Source organism: Leptonotus elevatus, chromosome 5 (genome assembly GCF_054856555.1).
Source record: "Leptonotus elevatus isolate MCC_2025b chromosome 5, RoL_Lele_1.0, whole genome shotgun sequence".
In the NCBI taxonomy this organism is placed as follows: domain Eukaryota; kingdom Metazoa; phylum Chordata; class Actinopteri; order Syngnathiformes; family Syngnathidae; genus Leptonotus; species Leptonotus elevatus.
Window position 1 is genome coordinate 5,667,631 of NC_141243.1, and position 26,314 is coordinate 5,693,944.

At 40.2% G+C, this 26,314-nt stretch overlaps 1 protein-coding gene and 1 long non-coding RNA gene across 3 annotated transcripts in view; one reads left to right on the forward strand and one right to left on the reverse strand.

The window, feature by feature from the left end:
- LOC147173469 (uncharacterized) overlaps nt 1–22,142 on the reverse strand; it is a 49,815-nt gene extending 27,673 nt beyond the window's left edge. For both annotated transcript variants that reach the window (XR_015094771.1, XR_015094770.1), the window contains exons 1-4: nt 22,049–22,142; nt 19,557–19,648; nt 18,825–19,026; nt 6,796–6,839 (exon numbers count right to left, since the gene is read on the reverse strand). This is a non-coding gene — a long non-coding RNA (uncharacterized LOC147173469). The remainder of the gene's footprint in view (nt 1–6,795; nt 6,840–18,824; nt 19,027–19,556; nt 19,649–22,048) is intronic.
- LOC147173470 (GDNF family receptor alpha-2-like) overlaps nt 1–26,314 on the forward strand; it is a 77,063-nt gene that overhangs the window by 17,777 nt on the left and 32,972 nt on the right. Inside the window, exon 4 of the mRNA XM_086075136.1 lies at nt 24,146–24,521. Coding sequence (XP_085931262.1) covers nt 24,146–24,521 — 376 coding nt within the window. The remainder of the gene's footprint in view (nt 1–24,145; nt 24,522–26,314) is intronic.

The window sequence follows — 26,314 nt, forward strand, 5'->3', positions numbered from 1 at the left end:
TGGTATGCAAAGCAATAGCTGAATTCAATTTGAACTGTGCTTAATGTTTCATGGTTAGGGGGCGCGTTTTTGTTGTTGTTAACTACAGTTTAGCTGTGCATGTAAATTCCTCTGGGTTGAAAAGGTCTGCGAGGTCAGCCGTTGTGTCGTTTGCCGCTTATGTTGCTGGTGTGTCTTGTGGCATATTAGGCTTGTTGGCATGTGAGGTAAACCAGAGCGCAAGCCCGCATTGTATTGATTCTGCCTTCTGTTTGATTTCCTCTTTACTAATTAAACAGCTTGGGCGCCATAGAGCTAGTGATTTAATTGACCGGTTATTACCATCGCGGTGCCACGAATCAATGCAGATCTGACTTTCAAACAAAGCCGCACGGGTTGACGCCGCTTGTTCTATAGGTTGACGATGTCTGAACACTGCAGGCCCGCAAGCTAAAGATCCGCACAGCCAGCGGTTCGCTTTCATCGTCTTCTGTCAAGACATTACCAGAGGATGTTCCTCTCTGTTGTTTTTCGCCAAAAGCAATCTAGAAACACTAAAGACAGCACATTTTTTTCCCTTGCTTGTTTCTCGCTTTGTAGGGATGTACCACAAAGGCACGCTTTTTTGCATAATCCCCTTAGCTTGGAATCAGCGGTGCATCACTTGGTCTCGCATTAAATGTTTGCGTGGCAAAATGGAGGAAGAAAGATGATTGGAATAGCTACAGGAATGGAGGCATTGATTATTCTGGAATTAGTGGAAATGAAGGGAACGTACACACTCAATTGTCTTTAAAGTTGTACAGTTTGGTGTAGAAAGCAACATTTGTGCAAAGACAGTTTCGCAAAAATGATCGTTATGCAAATTTCAGCTTTCAACTCGGTGAGCATTCTCAAGTAGTGATATATGAAAGAATCACTTAAAGTGGAAGTCAAACTTAAACATTTCTTGACAACATGTCAAGACCTCACTAGTCTAAACATGGCCAGTGCTTCCCACACCATGTTAATACTTGGGTGGGCCACAATAAGTTTTCAAGAAAATTTAATATATATATATATATATTTTTTTTTTATAATATATATATATATATATATAAAAAAAAAATATATATATATATATATATATATATTTTTTTTTTTTGTTAAATATATATATATATATATATATATATATATATATATATATATATATATATATATATATATATATATATATACATATATACACACACACAAAAAAAGGGGAAAAAAACGTGTCGCCACCAGATATACCGCAACCAACCCATCCCACCGGAGTCCACCCACCCAAGTAGATTTCAAATCTGTGAGAAACAATGATGGCATTCTGATTAATATTACATTTGTGGAATATGAGTTATGAAGCAAAATCCAGCCATTTTTATGCATCTCAGGGGGCGGCCATTTTGCCACTTGCTGTCGACTGAAGATGACATCAATGTTGATCGGGGCTCAGGCAATCACCAATTACAGCTCACCTGTTTTCTGAAGCTGAGCTGTGATTGGTTGCTACCTGAGACCTGGGCAACACGGATGTCATCTTCAATCAAAAGCAAGTGGCAAAATGGCCGCCCCCTGAGATGGATAAAAACGTCTGGCATTTGCTGCTTAATATTAATCAGAATTAAATATTGTCCCACCTAAAATTAATTAATTAATTAAATTAAATGGTCAAGCTTTTTTTGGGGGGGGGGGGCTGCATAGAACACATTAGTGTAACGGAAATTTTTGACTTGACTTACGTTTTAACCATGACCATTTTAGCTAATAATATATTTTCAGCTATTTTGGCTGGGGAAAAAAATAAAATTCTGAAAAAATAAAAAATAAATTGTCTTCAAGGATCCTGCATTATAATTCCGTGTATGATTTATTGGTTATTTATGAATGACAAATCAAAGTACTGCGAGTGTCTACAAAGGTGTGAAGTCCTCTGCTCTGATAATCGCAGCCAAATGTTGTGATAATCGCATGCCAATTTCGAGCCCCGCCAGTTCAAAACAAAGCATTTGCAACAGTGTGCTTGGTTGATTAAGATGTAACAGGGGAGTCATTAACTCAGCCATTTTGATTCAGCTGTTTTCCTTCATTCTCCCCAAGGTGAAATATCGGATTTGCTCGCAGGAATCTGTTACGCTGCCAGCGTAGCTCATTATTTATCATTTCTGAGCTCACGTAGTAATTGATTGGGGGCCTGAATGAAATCCACTGGAAAAAAAAAAAGATTCGACATTGTCTTTTAGGATTGTGTTGATAATATTTGTAAAGGAAACTCATACAATACATGATAAACTGTCCCGTCGGTTGTTTTTAATGTTTTGGTTACCAATCTTCCATCGATTTTGAGGCGCAAGCTGACGCTGAAACAGATCTCATTTGTTGCCGTTCTAACAAAAATAATCAATAAAAACAAATCAGAAAAAAAAACAGCTTAAAAAAAATAATAACGACAAAATCATCAGTTCCTCAGATTTTGTTCTGTTTAGCTAAAAATAAATAAATATGTTTTATTCTCTAAAGCGTGCTGCAAGAATTTCCAAGGCAATGTTTGTCAAGCAATGCCGCAGGTGTTACTTAAATCCGTTCTACTCAGACCTGTCCTTCTTCTCTCCCATTGTCACCACTTATTTTCACATGCGCTCAGACAATGAGGCAATGAGTCACTCGAAGCTGCGGGGGTCTCCCGTCTCCCCAATAAGAACACGAGTCGCGCCCTCAATGACTTCATCTGCATTAGCATGCCCACGGATGACTTCATCACAAGCCCCAGAATGATTGCAGCTGACCCTTTACTGGAACGTTTGGACTGACAAATGCATCCTTGTTGAGACCTTGGCGGTGTTCCGCACCGCTCCCAATACACGACTTGACTACTCTATATACTGTAGAAGTGTTTTCCCATCCTTTTTAGCCAAGGCATCCATTTTATATAACCTCATGGCAAACCATCAAACAAACAAAAAATATAAATCCTGAAAGAATGATCTCGTCTGGAAGTCACAACTTATTTGGTTGTACGAAGGGCAACAGGTGGATTCCGAAGGTTGATTATCGGGCATTTATTAGTTCAACTATTTTTCATTTCACTGATGAGTGATCTATTCGTTAAAGACCATTAAATCCCTATCAAGTGATAAGGGAGTAAGGAATGAGCGAGTGATTCCAAACACAGCTCTCACATTGCCCGCAGGGGTGAGCCAGTTCATCGACATATACTGTAGCACACGATGATTGCTCACAGTAATGTATTAATATATCAATATCAGCTATGGATACTGTCAAATGAACAAGAACAGTTAAGCCGTCTAATTTGCAGCGGTTAGAGACAAAGCGATGACGACTTCAAATAAAAGGGAATTTGCGAGAAATGTAATTACTACTAATATTTGCAATTGCCTATTTTGCGTTGTAACTTTTAATTACAAATAAATTTTTGTGTTAGCTTTAAAAATACGAGTAAATGGTTTACAGATTTGATTTGATTTTGGGAAAAAATGCACCAAAAGTGAGAAGATGCCTTCGTGTACGACATTGTTTTGCAACACGTAAAAATAACTTCTATGACTTTTCTACTTTTATCACATTGCACATTTTTTGACTCAGTGTTACAAATAGTGGAAGATAATGGGGGTGGGGGGGGGGGGGGGGGTATATAAATGTTACATAAAGTAAAGCTTTTTTCCTGCTGATTTTTTTGTTTGTTTTTGCTTTAACTTGAGACCACACATTTGAGATGCGAGCGTCACAACAAGCAGCAGTTTGGCAGATGGTGAAAAATTCTTCAAAAAGAGGCTTCGTGTTGTTTATTGCCACTTCCAGTTGAGGTTTACTGCAAAAGTAAACATCAAATAAAGAGTATTACAACTTCGACTTTACAGTCTGCTAGCTGAGGTCCTTGCAGTTGCTTATAATCACGACTTTGATACTTCATATAATGCGAATCTCCATGTTCTGTCAACCCTGCATACTTAAACGCGCACTTGCGATTTGAGTACAAAAACCTTAACGTCATCAAGAAAGGAGCCACTCATAGCATAGTTTGATTGATTTGCGATTTGAATAAACCCGTGCGGGATAACCTTGGACACACCAACATAATGAAGTCTGAGGCAGGCACAAAAGTCTAAATCGGTTGGGTAAGTTTGCCATTAAACTTTGAATGATGATGAAATTTGAAGGCAAGGCTTTCATAACATGATCTTGGTGCGATGGTCGTTTTTGTTTTATATCCTAGCTGTGCGACACAAAGAGAAGACTTGCGGCGCCCGCTTGAAATGGTTTCAAATCATTAAATGTACCACATACAGCGATTAATTAATTGTGTTGTTCTTATATATATATATGGCAACAAAGTATTGCTATACAGCTGTGTACGGTGCTTCATGATGCAGTTCCCTTTTATGCAGGGCTTTAGCAACAATAATACATAGAAGAAAAAAAAAAAGTGAAGAAAAAAAAAAAGTGAAGAAGCCACTGCTAAATTGAACAATTACGCAAAAAGAAAAATAAATCAAGGGTGGGCCAATTTTCGTAAGTCATAACCAGTCAGACGTTCACAGCACTTTGTTTTCATTGCATCTCAATGAGAATTTATTGGCATAAATTGTCTAATAGTCTTTTTTTTTTTTCTTTTTTTTTCCCCCAGAGCTGCATTCTTTAGCATGTCACTTTCTTTTATTACACCGAGGAGCCATTGGGGGCAGCCAGCTAACAGATGATCAGCAAATGTTAACTAGTTCCCAAACACTACCAAAAAAAAAAAAAAAAAGTCATTTTTGTTGACCGTCTGCTCCTTTTGCCATCGCCACTCACGCACGTTTCGAATTTAAACAAGAAAAGCATTCCTTTCATCTTCATATTCCTCCTGTGTAATTGATGCAAATTGCGTCTTCTGCAAGACCGCGGGGTGGTTTTTGCTGTGTCATGCACACATTAATGCACAGATTAATTGTCAAGTTAAACACATTTTCAATTGGGATGGGGGGAGAACAGAGTTGCAGGCATTACAATCAGTTGGAAGTAAGTCATTATATGTTAATTAATCAGTGCCTCATCATTTGAACCACAAGCTGGGTCTGAAGCAATCACATTCCTGTTACTTCCACACTATTTCATATTTCACTAAATACATTTAATTGCTAATTATGCCAAGTTGATATCTTGTCGACTGGCATCCCGACTTCACAAAATATTAACTAATTAACACCAAATTCTATTCAGGGCCATGATTTTTTTTTTTGAAATATATTTTCTTGACTTAAATGAATGCGTGTTCTTTTTTGAGCGCCTTTTGATATGATGATGCCGGACACCAGCGTGCACTATTTTGCATGCGCACGACATGTAGCACTGCAACTGCTTCGACTGCCTAATTATTGTTCCCATCTGACGTACGTGCAGAAGGCCAAGGCTAAAAAAAAGAAGATATGACATATCGCATTATACATTCTGCATGTCTCTCACACGCGCAGCTGATGAAAATTCTCATAGAACTTACAGAACAGATGTTATCGAATTCATGCATTTCTGCGCTCATGAATCTTTTTAGGACAAGACACGTGGTCCAGCTTTCGAACTTCTTCGTCCACACTCGATGACAAAAAAAGTCACATTTATCTTGAGCCGCTAGTACCTGGACGTGAACCCCAAATCTGCATTTGCATATTCGTTCAGCATTTAACTACCAAATCACAAATCAATTCAAATGGGATACTTATTTTACTTTTGCTGCAAAACACATTAAAAAAATTATAATAATCCAATTTTATCTTAATGCTAAATGTTAAACAATATAGCACTTTATCCATACCATATGTTGTCCAAAGCACTTTACCAAGCCTCATATTCACGTTTTATTTTGTTATTTTTTAAAGATATTTGAGTGTACCAAGATTAGCTGACGAGGATTCCTCACCGTACACTTTCAAATTGCAGGAGCCAGGGTGTTTTTTTCACTTTTGGTGAAGTCTAAACACGGCATTGTGATTAATATTGCATTTCTGGAATATACATTTAGTAGCAAAATATCCAACTCAGGGAGCGGACATTTTGCCACTTGCCGTTGACTGAAAATGACATCACAGTTGCTCAGGTAACTAGCAATCTGGGATCACCTGTTTTCTGGGTTTGGTCTTGTGACATTTGCAAGATGATCGCTGACCCCCAAATTTTTGACTTGACTTCTCCCCCTTAGAGTGGAAGTCACCCTTAAACATTTATTGACAAAAATATGTTATATGTGACCTCACTAGTCTAAACATGACATTCTGATTAATATTACATTTGCGGCATAAGAATTATGAAGCAAAATCCAGCTGTTTTTATCCAGGGGGCGGCCATTTTGCCACTTGCTGTCGACTGAAGATGACATCGATGTTGCTGCTCAGGGCTCTGGCAACGACCAATCACAGCTCACCTGTTTTCTGAAGCTGCGCTGTGATTGGCCGTTGCCTGAGCAACATTGATGTCATCTTCAGTCGACAGGAAGTGGCAAAATGGCCGCCCCCTGAGATGGATAAAAAGGGCTGGATTTTGCTGCTTAACTCACATTCCACTCACGGCTGCATAGAACATATTATTGTAAAAAAAAAATAATAATTTTGTTGACGTTCCACTGTAGCACAGAATCTAGCTGACCCATTCTATCTTTATATCACTTTCACTGCTTCTACTATTGGTCGGACTAGAAATAAACATTCAGGTGGTGATATACTTGTAGTATGAAAATGTGAACTGTATGGCTGTAGCAGCAGTTTGTATAATAGTCCAAATTGATATACAATAACGTTATATTACCCATGTTCGCTCATCTCCGTCCATTTCAATTGCCACGTTGGTGCCTGCAATGAGACAAAGCCAGAGCGATCAATCTGACAGGTCTTTCATCAACACTTTTTATAAGCGCTTTGTGCAGCGCCTTGAAAAACTGCTGCCCCTCCAAACACTAAAAGCACGGCATAGAATTTTACAGCGAAAAGTAAAACCTACACTAAAAGCTTAATGTGTCTCCATTCAGCGACCAGCAGCGGAGCAAGTGTACGCGAGTGATTGAGAGAAAGAGACGTGACAACTTAATCTCCCCATCATCATTTCACAGGCGCTCGTATCACCCAATTGATGACCGCACTTATGACGGATGCCAAGGATGTTGTAACAAATTAGGGGGTGTATGAAATGTCTTTGACAGCAGCACAATGCACAAACGCGTCAATGTTTATTAGTTCCCGTGGTGGCCAACGAGCTGACATTATTCTATATATGCACTCACATACTGTAGATACTCCGTCGTTAAAGTGTAATCTGTGAGGCAGATTGTAGCTACACTAAACATCCATCCATTTTCTATACTGCTTCCGGCTGACTTTTGGTGAGATGTACAATTGAGAGTTTTCAATGAATGAAAAACAAGCCAGAGAGAAAATCAATGCAGGCACAGGGAAAACACGCAAACTCCGCACACAGTCAGAGGGCCCAAACTGATTCGAACCCAGAATCTCTCCACAAGTGCCAACCATCGTTCTGACGCCAAAATACTGCCTTTGAAATAATAATAGCACTGGGTTTTGATTGGCACAGGCTGCCTGAAAGGTATTCATTGAATATATTCCATGCATGAGCGCGCTGAAACCTCCAAAGTGGAATGCACCCAAAATTGAAAAATGTTGGCGTTCAATCAGAACTTTTGCAAACAATCAGAATGTCAGACATCAGCTCGGTCAACTTAAGGTTGGACGCCACAAATGTTTTTAGCATATGATGTCACTACAAAAAAAAAAGTAGCAGTCATGGAAAAGGGTGCCAACACATTTATCTCAACTCAAACTTTGTTTGTATTGAAATGGATGCAAATTACATTCATCCGTGTCAGCCCACTAAAAAATCTCAACATTACTTCCTAGAATGTGTTTTTTTCAACTCATTCACTGCCATTGACGGCTATAGACGTCAAAAATTATTTTGGACTATTTCCATTAGTTTCACACTTTTTAGTTTCCACTTTTGTTAACAAGAGTATGAAAACCTAGACATTTTTTTATTGTAAGTTTAGAACAGATATAAAATTTGTGATTAATCGGGAGTTAATTAGTGAAGTCATGTGATTAATTACAATTAAAAATTTTAAAAGCCCGATACCCTTAATAATAATTAAAAAAAAAGATTAGGGGGGGTCAGACAATGAATTTTTTTAATTGTAATTAATCACATGACTTCAATTGTTAACTCGCGATTAATCATACATTTTATATCTGTTCTAAATGTACAATAAAACAATTCTAGGTTTTAAAACATAAAACTAACTAGAAATAGTTCAAATGAATTTTTGACGTCTATAGCCGTCAATGGCAGTGAATGAGTTCAGAACAATTGCACTCAACAGTATTGTACTATACAAAAACACACAGTAATAAACATTAGCTTTCCGGATAACCTGAAAACACGTGCAATGCAAGCACAAAACACGACTGCTGTACCTAATGTTATGTCCTGCTTTGGCCAAGCAGTTGATATGGTCCTTACACTGTAAGGAAACAAATGTCAATTGATGGCCGCCAGGTGATGTAAAGTTTGCTGTCGCCATATAGTGGTGGGGGTCTGAACTGCACTCAGCTTTTTGCACGCCAAGACACCAAAAATAAAAAATAAAAATGATCAAAATACATAAAATTGATCAAGCGACATTCATATCTTGAAAAACTTGTAAGTCAAGGCACTCTTATTTTAATTTTAATTTAATTTGATATATTTTAGCTACTATCACTAATATAAAAAGAGATTCAAAACAAGAGTCATGTCACTTCCTGACAAAGTATACATCAATCTCACCAGTGAGTGGACACTTTTTTCTTTTTCAGCATTTAACACCTCCATCGACGTATATAGAAAAATGTCCACATGCCGCCTTAACTCTTGTAAAGCTAAACCATGTTTTCTATTTAATACCCGCCCTGGAATACTTCTTTTATAACCCTTAATGTTATAAATGTGTGTGTGTGTGTGTGTGTGTGTGTGTGTGTGTGTGTGTGTGTGTGTGTGTGTGTGTGTGTGTGTGTGTGTGTGTGTGTGTGTGTGTGTGTGTGTGTGTGTGTGTGTGTGTACATACATAGCAGTAAGAATGCTTTTCAAAGAGTGTCATTCAAAGCCGAGCATCAGCTTTGTAAATTAAACATGCTCAACAAGTTTGTACATTTTGGTTGAATGGTGGTCTTCTCTTCATGCAGAAAAAAAGAAGGAAAAATGCATTAACCTTCAACTCTTTGCAGAGCAAAGACATTTATTTGTATGTGAACATATATCTATAAATCTTTATATAGATAGATATATACTTATTGTCGCTGCTACGTGAAAAACACTTGTCCATTTTTGTCTTTTTTGTCTTTTTTTTTACATTTGTTTTTGGGATGAAACTGAATGCAGACATCCCCCCCCCCCACCCAAAATGTAAAAATTTACAAAATGGAGGAAAAAAATGGACGCAAGTGTTTTTCACAAAGCAGCTATGTTTACGTTCAATACTGTATATATCTTCCCTCATTGCCTGCCTGCCATACTATCCACAAAGTCAAAAAGACGAAGCGTGGGAGTGCAAAAGGAAGGAGCATTTGTCTTATTTACAGTCCCACACGTGGCGTTGGCAGACAGCGTCTCGCCCCACCGAGTTTAGTTACCTCTGAAGATGAATTATCTACGCTTGCTACCGCAGCTCGGCTTCTTCTTTGATGCATTCCTATCATTTTGTGGTTTTGCAATAAAGGCCGCGAATAACGTCGCATCTGCCTCGATAAGTTTGCTTGGTTAGTTTGCGCCCTGGTGGAGTTGTGCTGCAGGTGTAGACTACAAATGCATCCTTCAATGGGGGGGGGGGGGGGGGTAGCTCCTTGAGTCTCTCAGCTCTGCTAAAGTAAGACATTTGTACACACATACCCGTATTTAACATCTTAAACGTGAGGGCTCCACACTTAATGGAGGGGGGGGGGGGGGGTCCTTTAACAGCCAATGACAGCATTGGAGAGGGAGTTAAAAGCAGACTGTAAATTGACAGATTGCAAGATGGGATGCCCAAAAACACATGATGAGTTGACTCCAAGCATTAATTGTAGAGCAGTAAATTTGATTGGTCAACTAATTGGTTTTAAACCCTGCCCAACACCACATTATAAGTGTTGACCTTAATCATTCAGAGAAATTTGACAATCAGATCTTTGCCAACTATAATTGGCAAAGTTGAAAATAAAAACCTCAAATTAACTCATTCACAGCCATTGACGGCTATAGACGTCAAAAATTCATTTGAACTATTTCTATTAGTTTAACATTTTTTTCCCCACTTTTGTTAACGAGTATGAAAACCTAGAATTTTTTTTATTGTACATTTAGAACAGATATACAATTTGTGATTAATCGTGAGTTAACTAGTGAAGCCATGCGATTAATTACGATAAAAAAATGTAATCGCCTGACGCCCCTAATTCTTTGGGTTTTTTTTAATCGTGTCAGGCGATTAAATGTTTTTAATCGTAAGTAATCGCATGACTTCAATAGTACTCATGATTGATTGCAAATTTTATATCTGTTCTAAATGTACAATAAAAAAAAATGTTTCTAGGTTTTCATACTTTTGTTAACAAAAGTGGGAAAACGTTAAATAGAAACAGTTCAAATGAATTTTTGACGTCTATAGCCGTCGACGGCAGCGAATGAGTTAAGTAAGATTAATGAAAATCAGTATCCGTCAGCATTTGTGCCACGGTCTCTGAAAATAGAACCCTTGTTCCCTTTCTGGGAATTTTACATTTGATGCGTGGGCAGGCACACAGAGATGAAAATACTGTAAGTACACAAGCAATTGAAATTGTTTTCCATCATATCGCCCCTTTAAATCAACGCATGACTTTGCTGTTGAAGCAGACCCTCACCAAAACATAAAACCAACGGCGAATTACATAAGTCATTAAGTGGTCATTAAGTACAATTGTTAACATGCCGCACATGCAATGCATTGTGGTCTTTTGACCCAATGCCGAGCTAATGAACTCAGTCGAGGCAGAGGGTATCTCAAAATGAAGGCTAGTGAGGTCGCGCCGGGAATTAAGTTGAACATCTGCGAGTGCGAGTCGCTAACCCTCGCCACTAAGCTCCTCATCTCGGCTCAGTGTGCCTGCTATCCAATTAAATACCCACAAGGCATCCGCCGCTGGCGGGAGGCAAAAAAGGGAGCAACGTAACGGCGGCGTGGCATGCTGTTGAAATGTTTGACATTTTCGCATTGTCCTCCAAACAATTACCATTACTTAGGCAAACATAGAGGTCTTCTTAGACGGGCGGCAAACGTGGCTTTCTTGTCATTAAGGCTCTGAGGGTATCTCTGCGTGCGTTAGGCTGCACGTGATTGACTGTAAAGCCTTGTGTGTATTTATATGCTTTATTTTTTTTGGTGTGGATTGTGGATTCATATCCACCCTGAGCACCAGCCTTTGCTTTTTGAAGCTTACTTAAGCTAAACCTGCTATTTTGAATATTCAGTTTGAAGTGGCGGTTGTCAACTTTGTTATGTCCTCTCCGTACATGTTGTGTGTGACAAGGCAGTCGACGATGTCATGTTGAACATACGCACGCATACCGCATACAGTCAAATGGGGTGAAAAGGAAAGGAAGTCATCCAAGCGTTTCACACAAAAAAAAAAAAGGTGCAATGTGACAAGGGAGTAGACTATTTTGTGTTAGATTCATGCACGGTGGCAGTCCTAACTGCGAGACTTCCTCACTCCCATCACTATAAACAGTAAAAGAAGAGGGCCTATTTAAATGCAAAATGAGCACTTGCTTTTAAACTTTCAATAGACCTGCACAATACTGCCACCGTTTTTCTAAGAATGCTAAATTACTCTTACTTTGATGTAGGCATGAACCGGTTTACCGGTTTACTAGGGATGTAATGATATGCAAACGATACGATAATGATCACGATATTGTGGGGAGGTTGGCCATGCAAGAATAAGTCACAATATTCATTCATACTAAAAGAAAACACAATATTGTGCATTACAGCAATGACAAATATTATAAAAAAATTAATAAAACAAATTATATATATATTATACATATAAATAATATATATATATATTATTTATATTTTTATTTTTTTATTATAAATATGTAATGTAAGCACACATTGAGTTCCACAAGCATATTACGTAACCATCAGCGTGGATTTTAAACATATAAGGGCCAAAACATGCCTTGTGAAAATTAAACTGCACAAAAAAAATAGCCACCAGAGGGTGCTAGAACTGCACAAATGGAAATCAATCCGATGTTTTTAACAGATGTGCTGCTTTTAATATCGCGACGTGACGCCGCCGATATATCGTGGCAGTTTTAATATTGCAATATCACGATATTGCCGTTATCGTTACATCCCTGCGGTCAAGTTTTCAATACTACCTGTAAGGGTGAGGGGACTTGCACGCTGCTTGCAGAGTTGAGTAAAAGAGCCGCCTCTTTGAAGGTAATTGCCTCCAATTAACTTTTTGTGAGCAGCGAGGGGAAGGGTGAGCAGGTAGGAGGTGGACACATATTGCCCAAAACACACACAAACATACACATGGATGATAAGGGTCATGTGTAAGAAAAATATGTACTGTTAACTTCACTATAGATTGCATTGCATGTACTGTATTGTCACAAAAAATGGCCCCCAAAAGTTGCTGATGATACTATAACGTTTCAACTCTCCTGTAAGAGTTTGGGGCGGTGTTGACTTGAAGGCTCCTCTATTGTTCATCTTTGTGCCTGTGTATAGTCATAAAAAGATTATAGAAACGTAAAAGCCCCCCCCCCCCCAAAAAAAAAAGGAAATACAAGCACATAAATAGATGAAGAATATTTGTTGAAAGTGTACTGTAAAAGGTGTTCAGATGTTTATACTTAAAAAGGGTATACTCAACTTTTGAAGACAAACAAAAAGAAACAGAAGCAATTCGGCACTCGTGGATGTTAGCAGGCTGCAGATGCTCATAAATAGCTGAAGGATTTTCAAGTGTGCTTACACTGAATTCCAATTCGGTCCGACTCTCCCCTGCACACACACACACACACTTCAAACGCCGAAATTTTGTCATCGGAAGATCCTCACGCGGACGGCTCGGCTTGACGGCAATCATTTCCTGCTCCGAGGTAGAGTTCAGCTGGTCGACGCTCTTGAACTCATTCCTCTGGGGACGGTCTATTTGAATGATTTGCCATCTGAGGCAGAGGCGAGATGATGTTGTAGACCCTCTTTGTGCCTAATGCGGACCCCGCTGCGGCGGCGAGCGCGGTGCTAATGACTGATGAGCCCTTTGACACAGCGATGCTTGACATGCTCCTCAGGGTCCGGACTAAAGACTTCCCTAACAAGCTCTTGCACACTCACCCAGGGCCGTATTAAGTCCAAACTTTGGCACCTTTCCTAATTACTGAGTACATACGCATAGCCAACAGCCTCTTTTCTAACCTGGGATGAACCCCCCCAATCCCCCCTTCAGCAGCTCTGTGTCCTTTGAGTAAGGGATGATATATGTACAATTCAAATTGCAAAATGCAGTTACTTGGGAGAGAATATCGTTCTCTTCGGGGGGTGCGACATCCAATTCCCAGATATAGTGTACATTTTCACCACCTCCTCTTGAGTACAGTTCACTGTTATCTTACTTTATTTTCAGCCGTCCTGCTTTTCGGTCCCTGCAGGGGTCTCCAGTCACATTTGAACTGTTCTTAAATGTCTCACGGCATCTTCGCCTGTCTCCCCTTTCACTCCCCGCGCGGGCTGCATGTGTGCTAAAAGGCAAATGAGGGTTATTTCCATTACGCTGGCATGACGCCCATTAAAAGCCTACTTAGAGTCAAATGGGTGGATTAACCCAAAGAACGGGGAAGCGTTGGATCAACAGTAAGAAAATAATTGTTAGTTTTGTGTTTGCCCCCTGCAGTCGGTTGAAGTGTAGTTTATGTTTAACTTACCACTGAGCTGCAAACTAACAAACATTGTAAATATTGTCATGGAATAAACAGTTTTTTCTTTAAATAATCTTTAAAGCAAAGCTTATACAAGCATTACACACAACAAGCTTATATTTTAGGTACAGTTTCTACATATCAGCGGTGGAATTTGAAGAACAATATAAGGTTATGATAATGATGACGCAGCAATGGTTTTGTTAAAATTAAAATTAAATAAAAAAAAACATCCATCATATGTTGTGCTTTTCATAGGCAGAGACAACGTTCACACTTGATGCTGATTTAACCATAATGTCCTGCAAGAGATTAACAGCCCCCCCCCCAAAAAAAAATATTTCATCGAGTGGGTTTAACCAAGCATATTTTGTCTTTAATGAAACTTGGTGTACTTGTTGATAGTAATGGCACAACACTAAATCTAAAATTTTAGGTCAATCGGAGCAGGGGTTTGGCAAGCACGACCTGCCGAATTTGACGTTTTCTGCAAAAAGGGGCGTGGCCGCCTGCCTTTGAACCTTTATATCTCAGGAACTATTCATTCAATCTTCACAAAACAAGTATTTTTGGAAAAGGAATTCAACTATTTGGCAGACAGAAGTTTTTGTCCCACGGTCATAAGTGGTTCCACAAGGTTCCGTTTTGAGGCCCCTGCAGTTTTCATTGGATTTTGCTTCATATATTTTGACTTTAATGAAACTGGGTATACTTGTTGTAAATCTCAAAATTTAGGTCAATCGGACCCTTATATCTCAGGAACAATTCGATCAATCTTCACAAAATAAATTGTTGGATTGTTGTTGGAAAAGGAATTCAACAAGGATTACAAATCTTGATTGAACATTGAAAGCTGAGTATTCATTGAATATATTACTTTGACTCACTATTGCTGCTAAGCAAAAATAATAATAATGCGTCTGAAACTTTTCTGTTTTAGAGAATATATGAGAGAATACGTTTCATGAAAAATTTTAAGGTCACGTGATCTGCAAGGTCAAGATAAACAAAAACAAAAGGTCAAAAGGTAACTAAAATAAATGAGATTTGGAATCCTTGGTGAATTCCCTCTCCAACAATACCTGTTATGTGAAGATTGACCCAGCAGTTCCAGAGATAGGAGGGTTCAAAATACCCTTTTTTTGCCAAAATTTTTTGCTAGCTTCCTAACTCCTGCTCTGGGTGACCAAAAATTTGAGTGTTGTCCCATCACTATCAACAAGTACACCAAGTTTCATTAAAATCAAAATCTGCTTGGTTAAAATGTTCTGATTTTTAGAGTGATTTGGCATCGAACAAACCTTTGTTTTTAAATAAATTACATTGAAAGAAATAATGTCATTAAAAGTGGTGTGTCACGTGTCCCTGGCTGGTCCACCTCTATGATGGACTGATAAAGTAGGGAATATGAGGTTCCTACGGCATTGAAAAAATGATTCTATAGAAGATTATATAGTAAACAATATTTGCTATGTTATTGTTTATTTGCTATGTGACAAATATCTGCCTGTAAAATTTGAAGGAAACTGATTTTTTTTTTTGTGGAGGGGTAATGAGAGCATCCATTAACCATTCACAGTGTGTCAAGCTGCTGTTCATTTATTCCGGCAGCTTGGCACACTTTCTCGGTAATGTTTGGTTCAGCCTCCAGCAAGCTAAGTTAATAGGTATGTGTAGAGTGTAGCGATGAGAGCTGTTGATTGCATCGCTGATGGGCTGGGTTAATTATTAGGAGCAGGAGTCGCACATCTTTCCTGAATTAGTCTGGATTAATTGAACGCTCGCCTTGGCGTGTGCGCGTACGTGTGCACGTGAGTGTGCCTAAGTGGCAATCCTCTCATCACATCCCTCTATCTGTCATGACCAACAGCCATCTGCCTGCTGAAAGCTTTTTTCCATTTTATATTTCTTTTATCATTAGCTTATCAACCTCTTCCCTCTTGCGTTATAGCAAAACAAACCTTCTTTGAAATGCACTCGGAAAATCAATTAGTAACACAATACTGCACTTTTCCCCTCCCATATGCAATCTTTGCTTCCTTCCCTTTTCCCTCCTGCTGTTACGAGTGCATCCTGAGTGTGTGTTTGCGAGTGTGTCGAACTGCCGCACTGCCAAGAAGTGAGCTTCGGGTCTTACGTTCACCCCAGGAATTATTTTTTTTATTTATTTTTTGATCACCAAATTCAATCTCAACTCCACAGTCAGTGGTCGTCGCGAAAGGAAAAACAAGTCGAAGCGGCTTCAAAACGGCATAATCTTTGTACTTCATCCCGTCTCCTCCTGGACCCCCAGTGGCCAACATTAGAGCCTGCAGATGGTCAGGGGAGATTTAGGGGCTGCAATTCATCAATGTACCTGGACAAGCGCCATGGATAAGCTCTCATCCAGCTGGACCACCATCCCCTGTGGGCAGGCCTCAGCCAGGCGTCTGCCGTCCCTCGGCCGCAACAAACCTCTCTCAGACACCTTTTGGAGGCTCAGATCCTGGCACAAAAGGTTCTGCTTTGGACTAGACTAGGGATGGGGTCTTCCTTGATCAATGATTATGGAAAACTAATTTGTGATTCTTGCAATCATGTTTAACTCATTTGCTCCCAAAAACGTACAAAAACATTCTATTTTAAATAATGCCATGGTCCCGAAACCATATTTATACGATTTTTATGTTGTTGTTTTTTATGCTAGAGCGTACAGAAGGCTTTGATGCAGCCTCTGAAGTGAAGAGAACGCTTGAAGCAATGGTAGTTATTACAAAACCGGCCTGTAGGTGGCAGCAGAGTATAAAAGATCAACCCAGGGCCATGTTGCAAAAAACTCTTTTCCCCACTGTTTTAAACAGATTTGTGACTAATGATGAAACTTAGCTATATTCTAATGCTAATTACTGCAAAATGGAAACAGATACAAATGTGATTTTTTTTTCCTGATGAAAGAAGAGACTCTAATCTTTCATGTTTTGATAGCAATAGAACACAATATTCTGTGGGCCGTGCAAAATCAGTCCAAATCCAGTAAAACAGCCGAGAGCGAAAGGGGTTGCTTCAGTAAAAATGGCTGGGAGTGAAGTGAGTTAATGTTCATTACTAAGGTCTACACAATTGCGAAAAAACAAAAAACAAATAATCAGCAACCCACACCTGCACACCAGGCAATTGACCTTCTCACACCAACTTGCTGCAACGGAAAATTTGCGACCCTAGTGTTGTTATGAGAAAACATTTTGAAGTGGATGCCCAGGGGCCTGTGCCCCCATAAGCCCCCCACCTTTGCACACTACTGCCCGGAGCAAACTGACAAGCATGGGGAGAAAATGCGGACTCCACACAGAAAGACCACTTGAAACCAAGACAGATAAGAAGTTGCAACAAAAACAAGCGCAGGTAACTCTATTGACTTCTCACACAATGCTGTAAACATAGAAAATACAATATCTATACTTTCAATCAGTTTCGTTATCGAGAATAGTCAACATGTGCTTTATATAATGCTTGTCTTATATCATATTGTATGGAGACAATTTTTCACACTTGCTCACATCGAGTGGGATACCATCACAAAAATAGCTTCTTACCAGCGGTGGGGAGACAAGTCAAAAAATGTACTCAAGTACTAGTAAATTTGCATTAAAACTACACTGACAAGTTCAATCTATCAATCTAATGTTATTAAAAGTAGTAAGTACGTAAACGTACGTCTGTTGTTACTCACACCTCTGCCTACCGCAATACGACAAGGTTGGTTCTGAACACTTTGAAACGTTTGCAGAACTTTATACTCATTTTTTCCGCGAGTCTAAATTGAATCTAAACGACGGAACGACTATATAACACACTTTTCTACCGCCGAGCGCACGGCTAGTTCTCGTCCTGTCATTTAGAAGGTACATTTTGTTTTGCGCAATCTCACTAACTTCCAAACAGATATTACAAATAAGCGGGTACAAACATGACCTCCTTGAGTAGAAAGGATTTATCATCTTCCCTCGAGGGCGTGCAATGATAAAAAAAAAAAAAGTTTACAATTGTTCATAGAAAGACGTCTGATATTTGTAAGTGTCACGCTACATTTGAGTCATGGGAAAAGTGGATATGCTCGTAGTACTCTCACTATGCACTTAACGGGGTGCCCGCAAGATATACGTCACCACACTTAATTAATATTCATGAGCCAAGCGAGGGGGTCAAACTCGGCCGCTACTAGCGAGATGTGTACTGCCCAAAATCGACAAATTCTATCCGAGAATGATATCCCTTGCGCCAAATTCACATGTATAGACGTCGAAGAACATACAAATGTTCAATTAAGGAGATGGCTGGAGTGTTTGATGGCTGTAAAAAGACGGGAAAAAGAGCCGACCTGATCCAGAGGTAAAAAAATATATATATATATTCTCCTCCTCAAAACATCGTCCTACGCAACTGACACTCTTCAGTTTCAAAAAGCTATCCTTCCTATACCACCATATGCCCCTGTCATATCTGGTTGTCTTACGTCTTTGATAGTTGTTGGATGTAAATGTTTTATTGCTTTCGTGTGTGTGTGTCGTGATCACAATTCTTGGGCACAACCAACAAAACTCGCTATACCTCAACTCTTTCAAGTATCACATCCTTCCCGCTTATAAACCTGTTTCCTTAATTCAGAAAATGCCCTACAGCTGCACTTAAGGCAAAAATAATAAAACAAATCAAGCGGTAAGCAAGACAGGTTCGAACAACAGTGCCATTTTAGCATTTTCCCTCGGCATTCATTATTGTCGTCCGGCCAAAGTAGTAGTAGTGCCAAACGCCAAAAAAATAAAAATAAAAACAACATAAAGACAATCGCTTACCTCTTCGGGACGGCGGTGGCCGGCAAGGGCAGGATTGTCATCGTAGGAGCAAGCATGCATGACCGCCAACAACGACAGCTCTTTTTAGACGTCCGCACAAGTTGATCCACGTTCACATTTATCCCTCTGAAGTTTTGGCTTCGGGAAACGAGTAAAGAATACATCCTTCAAATGTGGACGGTCGTAGTGTCTGGAGTCGTTTCTGCAAGTTCCATAATAGCTGTGTTTACTTGGCATGTTTTTTTTCCCCCCGGAGATAAACGAGAACAAAACAAGCGCTACTAGCATAGGTCGTCGACGAGCCGGCGTCATTTTTGACCTCCTTTCGGTTCAAGTTGATGAAGTCACGTGACCTTGTGGTCTAAAAATAGCATTTGTGCGGTACCCCATTACTATACAGTACTTGTTTTTTTGTTTTTTGTTTTAAGTAAGGAGTAGTAAATTCAGATATTGGTTTTCCAATGGAAAGAGTAAAGGTAAAAAAAGAAAGAAAAAAAAAGTAATCAGACAAACACAAAGGTACAAAGATACTGTACTGAAGTACAGTTTTCAGGTAACAAATTATTTCTACTTTGAAAGGTCCTGCTGCATGATGGCTCAGAGGCAAGCACATACAGTAAGACGTCTCTTTTCCCCTACCCTTATCCCCCCCCCCCCCCCCCCCCAGACTACCGTCTCCATTTAACCTTGATACATCGAAATGAAAGTTAGTTAATGGAAAGAAAGATTTACTATAGGTTCTTCTGTCTGTGATGAAATACTTAGAATCCCCTTGTGCAGTTTCTCAACAGCAGGAAGGCTTCGTTTTTTTATCCGACCGGGATCTGAAAACACAAAATAATTAATTTCAAGGGTCTTCTTATTTCCTCTGCCACTTGCAGTGTGCTGTGTTCTACGTAACCCCATTTGCGGGATTGATATCGTGCGATACGACACTTGAAAACAATGCGGTCTCCGTGGCACACCCCTCCAAAAACAAATGGTCTTCTTCCTGCTGCAGGCTGCCTGATAGACACCGTGTGAGATTGTTTCTGTTGAATAAGAGATGAATCTTTCTGGGTGTCACCATTGCGCCATGACCTCTGAAATATCATTATCTACAGGGGAGGGAGGTTAAATTCTCTAATATCGCTTGAATACAAGCCAATGGTGTACAAAAGGTGTATCATTTTTTTCCCTGCACTGTAGTGGGAGGCAGCACACCTAATGGCATCGTCTGTTATCCACAAATATCGGTGCTAATTACAGTGTTTCGCCCTGTCATTGCACTTGAAAAACAGAGGGGAGTTTAATCGTTTACTATTCAAATGGTGGCTCGTACAACAAAGTGGGAGATATTAAAGTATGTGGTTTTGAGGCTTGCATTTTGCTTACTGCGATATTACTTGTACTTTACTTTATTGTTTTTAATGACGCCCTTCTGGCTAATAACACTGGAGACTATATATGTCTTCTTTGATTGGATCTGACTGCAGCGATACGGCGGGTCACAGAGTTCTACTTTGGCTTGTTTGCAGCCCCGAGTGGCAAAGGTGGCAAATCCAAGTCCGGAAAGTAGAAACCCTGCCACAGTTTGGTTTTAGCCCCAGGTGCTACCCAGCGAGCTCCCTAGCTAGCTCTCCGGGTGCTCATTTACCTGCTAGGGAGCTAGCTAGCTAGCACAAGGGGCTAAAACCAAACTGTAGCATGGTTTTTACTTTCTGGACCCGGATTTGCCACCCCTGCCGAGTGGGCATTTATGGCAGCACTCGAGAGTGGTTTAGATCCTGTTTGCCAGACAAAACTGTTTGTGTTAGTCCCGTTCTGCCCCACTGTCGGTGTTCCGCAGGGTTCCATTTTGGAGCCCCTGCTGTTTTTCATTGTATTTGCTGCCCCTCGGTTCCATCTTAAGTAAGTACGGTATTTCCTTCCACTGCTATGCGGATGACAGTCAGATCCATGTCCTGCTTTCTCGTTAAAAGAGAAGTCACAAAAAAAAATCCCCCAAAAAATCGTGGCTTTCCACTAAACATTAGGCAAGTGCAAGCCCCCACTCTGTCCATTTTTAAAACTTGTCTTAAAACACGTATTTATTCTTTGACTACTCAGCATCATTTGAGCGTTTAATGGTGTTTACTGTTTTTGTTATTAATTTACTGTTTTAACAGTCTTTGCTATTGTATGACACATTTTTACTCCAAGTACAGCACTTTGTATGCAGCGATGGTTGTTTTAAAATGCCTTATAAATAAACTTGAGTATTTAGTTGGCAATTTAGTTTTTAATCCGCATGGCAAACAGCATGTTAACATGGGATGAATTAACATACAGTAGAAAAGATCCTTTTTCATGGTTATCCTCTAAATGATGATTAAAGTTTGACAGGCTCCACCCACAAAATAGCATAGATTCAATAAAAGCTTGGAATTGGCCTAAAATGCTTGCTTCAAACTCAAATGGTTGACTTGCTGATAATAAAATGTATTCAGTCAAAGCTGAAATGCTTTGAATTTAAATAAATCGGCTTTGTGGCATTGAATTGAGGAAGATTTCAAGTTGCTGATTACTGACTGTGGATTCATGATATAATGATTAAGATCAGTCGGGACTATTTAAAAAAAAAAGTCTCATTCATGACCGTGTCTTTCGAAATGTAGCAAAATTCATTTGTATTTCACTCAGGTTATTCTACGGATGAAATCAATATTTCAGTTGCAACAGATGTACAGCAGTTGTCTCTCCAGTGACTTGCAGAGACAATCTGTGATGTTATTGAAGAATGAACTTCCTGTTGACCACAGCTGCAAGGACCAGCGCTTTTGTTTGTTGACCACACTTGGCTGCCAAGCCTCCTGTGATCTATATTGGATCGTTAGTATCGATGTGTATCTCTTGGTTATTATTGCATTTGTTGCCAACAGGTTTTGTTTGCCCGCACTCGTTTTTTGGGAGCGGAAAAACTTCATCAAACTGACAATCCCATCCATCCATTTTCTATATTGCTTGTCCTCATTACAGGTGAGCCGGACACTATCCCAGCTGAATTTGGCCGAGAGTCAGGGCACACCAAGGACTGTTCGCCTGCCCATGGAAGGCACATACAGAATAATTCACACTCACATTCACAGCATATAGACACGTTATAGTCATGCCTGTTTTTGACATGAGGGAGGAAGCCCGGAGACAACCCAGGGAGAGAACATGCAAACTCAACACAGGAAGGACTGTAAGGCAGATGTGCTCACCGCAACTTGGCCGCGCCTCCATTGACAATCCTTCTTGAATCAATTCCGGTTGTCCTTGTGGAGTTCTAGGTACTTCGGCTTCCTCCCACGGTCTAAAAATGTGTACAGCATGTTCTGTTTACTTACTGAGGATTTTCAATGTGAGTTTGATTTCCCGAATGAAAGGAATCAAAATAGGTATGCAGCTGATGAATGGACAACAATCTGTTGATTTGTGGTTCACATTGTTGGGTTTTATGCAACTGCCTTGGGATTCATTTCTGAACAGTGCCTAAGGAAATAAAACAGTTTTACTTAAAGCAACACTAAGGCACTTTCAGTTTATGTTGATGATGGCGGCGCCATATGGACAAAAGCGGTAATGTTATGCCTGAAGGAAGACCACGTTTCTCATGAGGACAAGCGCCTTGCGTCATTTCTGAGCTCATTCAAATTGACTTCCGTCTTTGTAACGAATATGTAAAGGGGGAAGTGACGTATGCCATAAAGCAGTCAGCACATTTGTAGTGTACAGTGTTCCTACCATCCTCTTCAAAGTTGTTTAATGCCAGTAAAAAGGATACAGACCCCCTCAGGCCATGGCAAAGGTACCATTCAACTAGTTTTAATAGAATAGAATAGAAGAGTTATGAAAATATTTTATTAAAGTTGAAATGTTCCTTAGCTCTTTGACTGCCAGACGTTTTCAGAAAAGGGATGCCGCCAGTGCCAGCCGATTTAAGCATTTTGACTGATCTTTCAAGGTCCACAGAAAATGTTCTGTTTGGACTATGGACTATGGAAACACACGTACTACCAAATGAAAGATTGGACAAATGTGTGCAACTGTGGTACTATTTACAAATATGTGGATGTTTCAACGACAGTTTTTCTTTTTGTAACACTCTCCTGCGTGCAAGGAGACGCAACAGCATTTGCACAACAGATTGCCTCTTCGCGTGCGCCACTTTCTTGCAGGCCGTTTTTTTCCGGGGAATAGCAAGTATATACTGCAGTGTGTCATCAAGTCTAATATCAGGATCATGCTACGGTTACGTTACGGTTTCGTTACGTCTCGCTTCCCCGTGTCCTTCAGTTGCTATACCGGGTGGTAGGAGATGTTCTGATCCATTTTATCCACTCCATTCATGGTGGCATCGTAGTCCAGAAACAGTGTCTTCTCCGTGATCAGACTGTACCCGCTCCTCCGATGAATATGCATTGGACTCGGGGTACTCTTCATTGTCCGATCGAATGTCCGCTTGTGCAGCTCCGCGTTTTCCGGCCTTAGCAGCGCTAGCCGCGCTTAGCCGGTGAGGCTTACTACGTGTTCATAACAGTCACGCCAAAGCTTCCAACTTTGGCGTAGAGCTCGTTGTCATCATCATCGTTGACATCAATGCGCTTTTTAGTATTGATTGATGCTTTCCGTCTTTGAAAAAAATGCTCAAGCTGAGCTGCTTGTAACCGGTTGCTTGGTCAAGCCATTGTGGCTTGGATCAGCCATTGTCTCCTCAACACTCTAGCTCCGCCTCACGTCTTCTACTGACGCCCACGGTGGGCGGCCCATCCAACCTTGTGCAAAGAGAGTCATCGCTGCCCTCTAGGGGCCAAAACGAGTCTTTGACTAATCAGATCTGCCTGATACTTTCAGCACAGCTGCCCAAGGCTTTCCTGCACCCGTTTTTGAAAAAAAAAAAACAAAACATAGGGGACGTCTTTTAACGTCCTCGGCGCCCTTCCCTAGGTTTATGCTAAACGTTTTATAACGTTTATGGCAGTCAAAGAGTTAGTGTTACTTTAAAGCTGCTGAATGCAGAACATTTAATTTAGCATTGCTACTGCCACCTGTGGCCAAAGAAGGAAACTGCAAAAAAAAAGTCATATTTTACGGCAAATAATTAAACAATTAAATGCTCTTCCACTAGATGGCAGACATTTTCTTACCATTTACAAAACAACAATACGTAAATAATTTAAGGAAATCAATGTCATGTCAAAATATGTGTTTCTTGGCTCTCTCTGTGTTGTACAGAAATCTATGTTGAATCATGTGACCGTTTGTATAATTGTAAAATTATAAAAAAAATAAAAGTATCTCTCTCTTTCGCACCTTAGGGATGCTCACAGTGGCCCCCAAGAGTTTCCACTGCGCCGACGCCGAGAGAACCTGCAACCCCTGCCTGGATGCCGCCAAAGCCTGCAACCTCAACGGCACTTGCAAGAGGCACCGTTCCGCCTACATCGCCACCTGCAGCAAGGAGGACCCCAAGGGGGAAGCTTGCAGCAAGAAGCGCTGCCACAAAGCGCTGCGGATGTTCCTGGACCGTGTGCCCGCCGAATTCAGCCACCGGCTGCTGTTCTGCCCCTGTCAGACGGAGGGCTGCGCCGAGCGCCGCCGCCAGACCATCGTGCCCGATTGCTCCTATAAAGAGAAAGAAAAACCCAACTGCCTGGAGCTGAGGATGGTGTGCCGCCAGGACTCCCTTTGCAGGTGCGTGTGGAGGGGGAAGGCTTCAGGGAGCATGTTAAGTAGGGGTTAACGGGGAATGAGTTCTCATAAGGTTGGGGCATGAAGCAGTAGCGTAGCAGCGTTTGTCAGGGCCCTGGGCAAGTCTGGTATCAGTGTCTTTTAATTGATGGGCCTGTGGGGCTTCCTGGGGCTTCCTGGGTCCACCGGGTTCGAGCTTTTTGGACCTTTTGGAAGACTGTACTTCATTTTGCCTTTGGCTATGCAAAAGTGAATCAAAATGCAATTGAGGAGAGGGGAGAGTAACAGCTCCCAAATTACAATTAAAAAAAAATAATACACATTTGATGCCACAGGGCAGCCGCGCACCTTCAAAGCGATGCCATTCATAGCGAGAGCCTCCATGATGGCAGGAAATCATGTATCATGAAATTCCTCTTGACGGGTTCAACTCATTCCAAAACATGCACTATTGAAACTCATGATTGACAATTAGCTCAGGCGCCAATCAGGGGGCCATCAGTAGGAAGCAGGGCAGGAAGTAAAGGTTTGCGACTTGAAGCAGGACCACTTTCATCTACTCTGGAGGTTTCTATGTTTAAAAATAATTTTTTTGATATGATCAAAATAAATCTTATTTTTATGTCTGCATAGTCGTAGCCTGCATAATCGTAGCCATGAGATCCATGAGGTGTTGAACTTTTACATTATGAGCCCTATTTTCGGGCAGAGCTTAAGTCTAGCACAAAGTGTAGTCTAACTGTGTGCATGGGTGGAGTTTTCTTTCTTTTGGTATTTTGGTAAGGAGTTTGCCTCATTGTGCGCCATTTTGGGAGACAATGCAGCCAACTCCCGGGCAATCGAAGAGGCTCCCTTCAAATTTGGCACATACACGAGAGCCGTAGTCGACTCTACATGGGATGTAGATTATTTGAATTTGTAACACTGACTTTTTTCAGCTTTGAATTTTGACACTAAATTTTTTCCACGTTGAATTTCTAACACTGAATACTAAATTTATTTCAGCAGCGGAAGTCAATATGTAAAAAAAACCCTAAATAACATGTCAAAAATTCAAGTGGAAAAAATTCAACATGAAAAAAATTTGGCATCAAAATTAAACTGTAAAAAATTCAGTGCAATCTCTGGGTATTTAATGAGAAGCAATCGATCCCCGTCAAAGTCATCCAACGTCCAACCAATCAGATTTTGCTCCACTGGTCATGTGACAGCGACACGGAAGGAGAAGACGTTAGTGACGGCGATGCGGTGAGTCGGTTTGCTCCTTTTGCCATTTGTGTTCATTAAATTGAGTAATAGTTATTGACTTTTTTTTTTAAACATGTCGAATTTTGATGCAGAAAAAAAAATCTGTTAGAAATTTAACGTGAAAAAAAATTCAGTGTAAAAATTCAAAGCTGAAAAAATTCAAATTCAAAGTCTGATGGCTCAGATTTACTTCCATAGTAGATGAAGACGCAAAGTACGTTGTGTTTATATTTATATAAAAATGTTTAGCACCCTGTCCAGATGTGCATAAAACAAAGCAGCATTGTTTGGCTAATTTGGCATTTCCAAACACGGAGAAGTAAAATAGAGGGATGTACTGATTTTGAGGAAAAGAAAGTTGTTGCTCGTGTCATTTCTACCTTTCTCTATCAACACGTTGTATCATAAATATTTAACCTCGTCATATACAAAACAAATTGATGGGTTTTGACATCAGAAGTCAAAGATAACACCGTCGTTTGTTCAATTATGGTTCAGCTTACCGTGGAAACGGTAACAGAAATCTTGCAAAATCTCAATGTTATTAT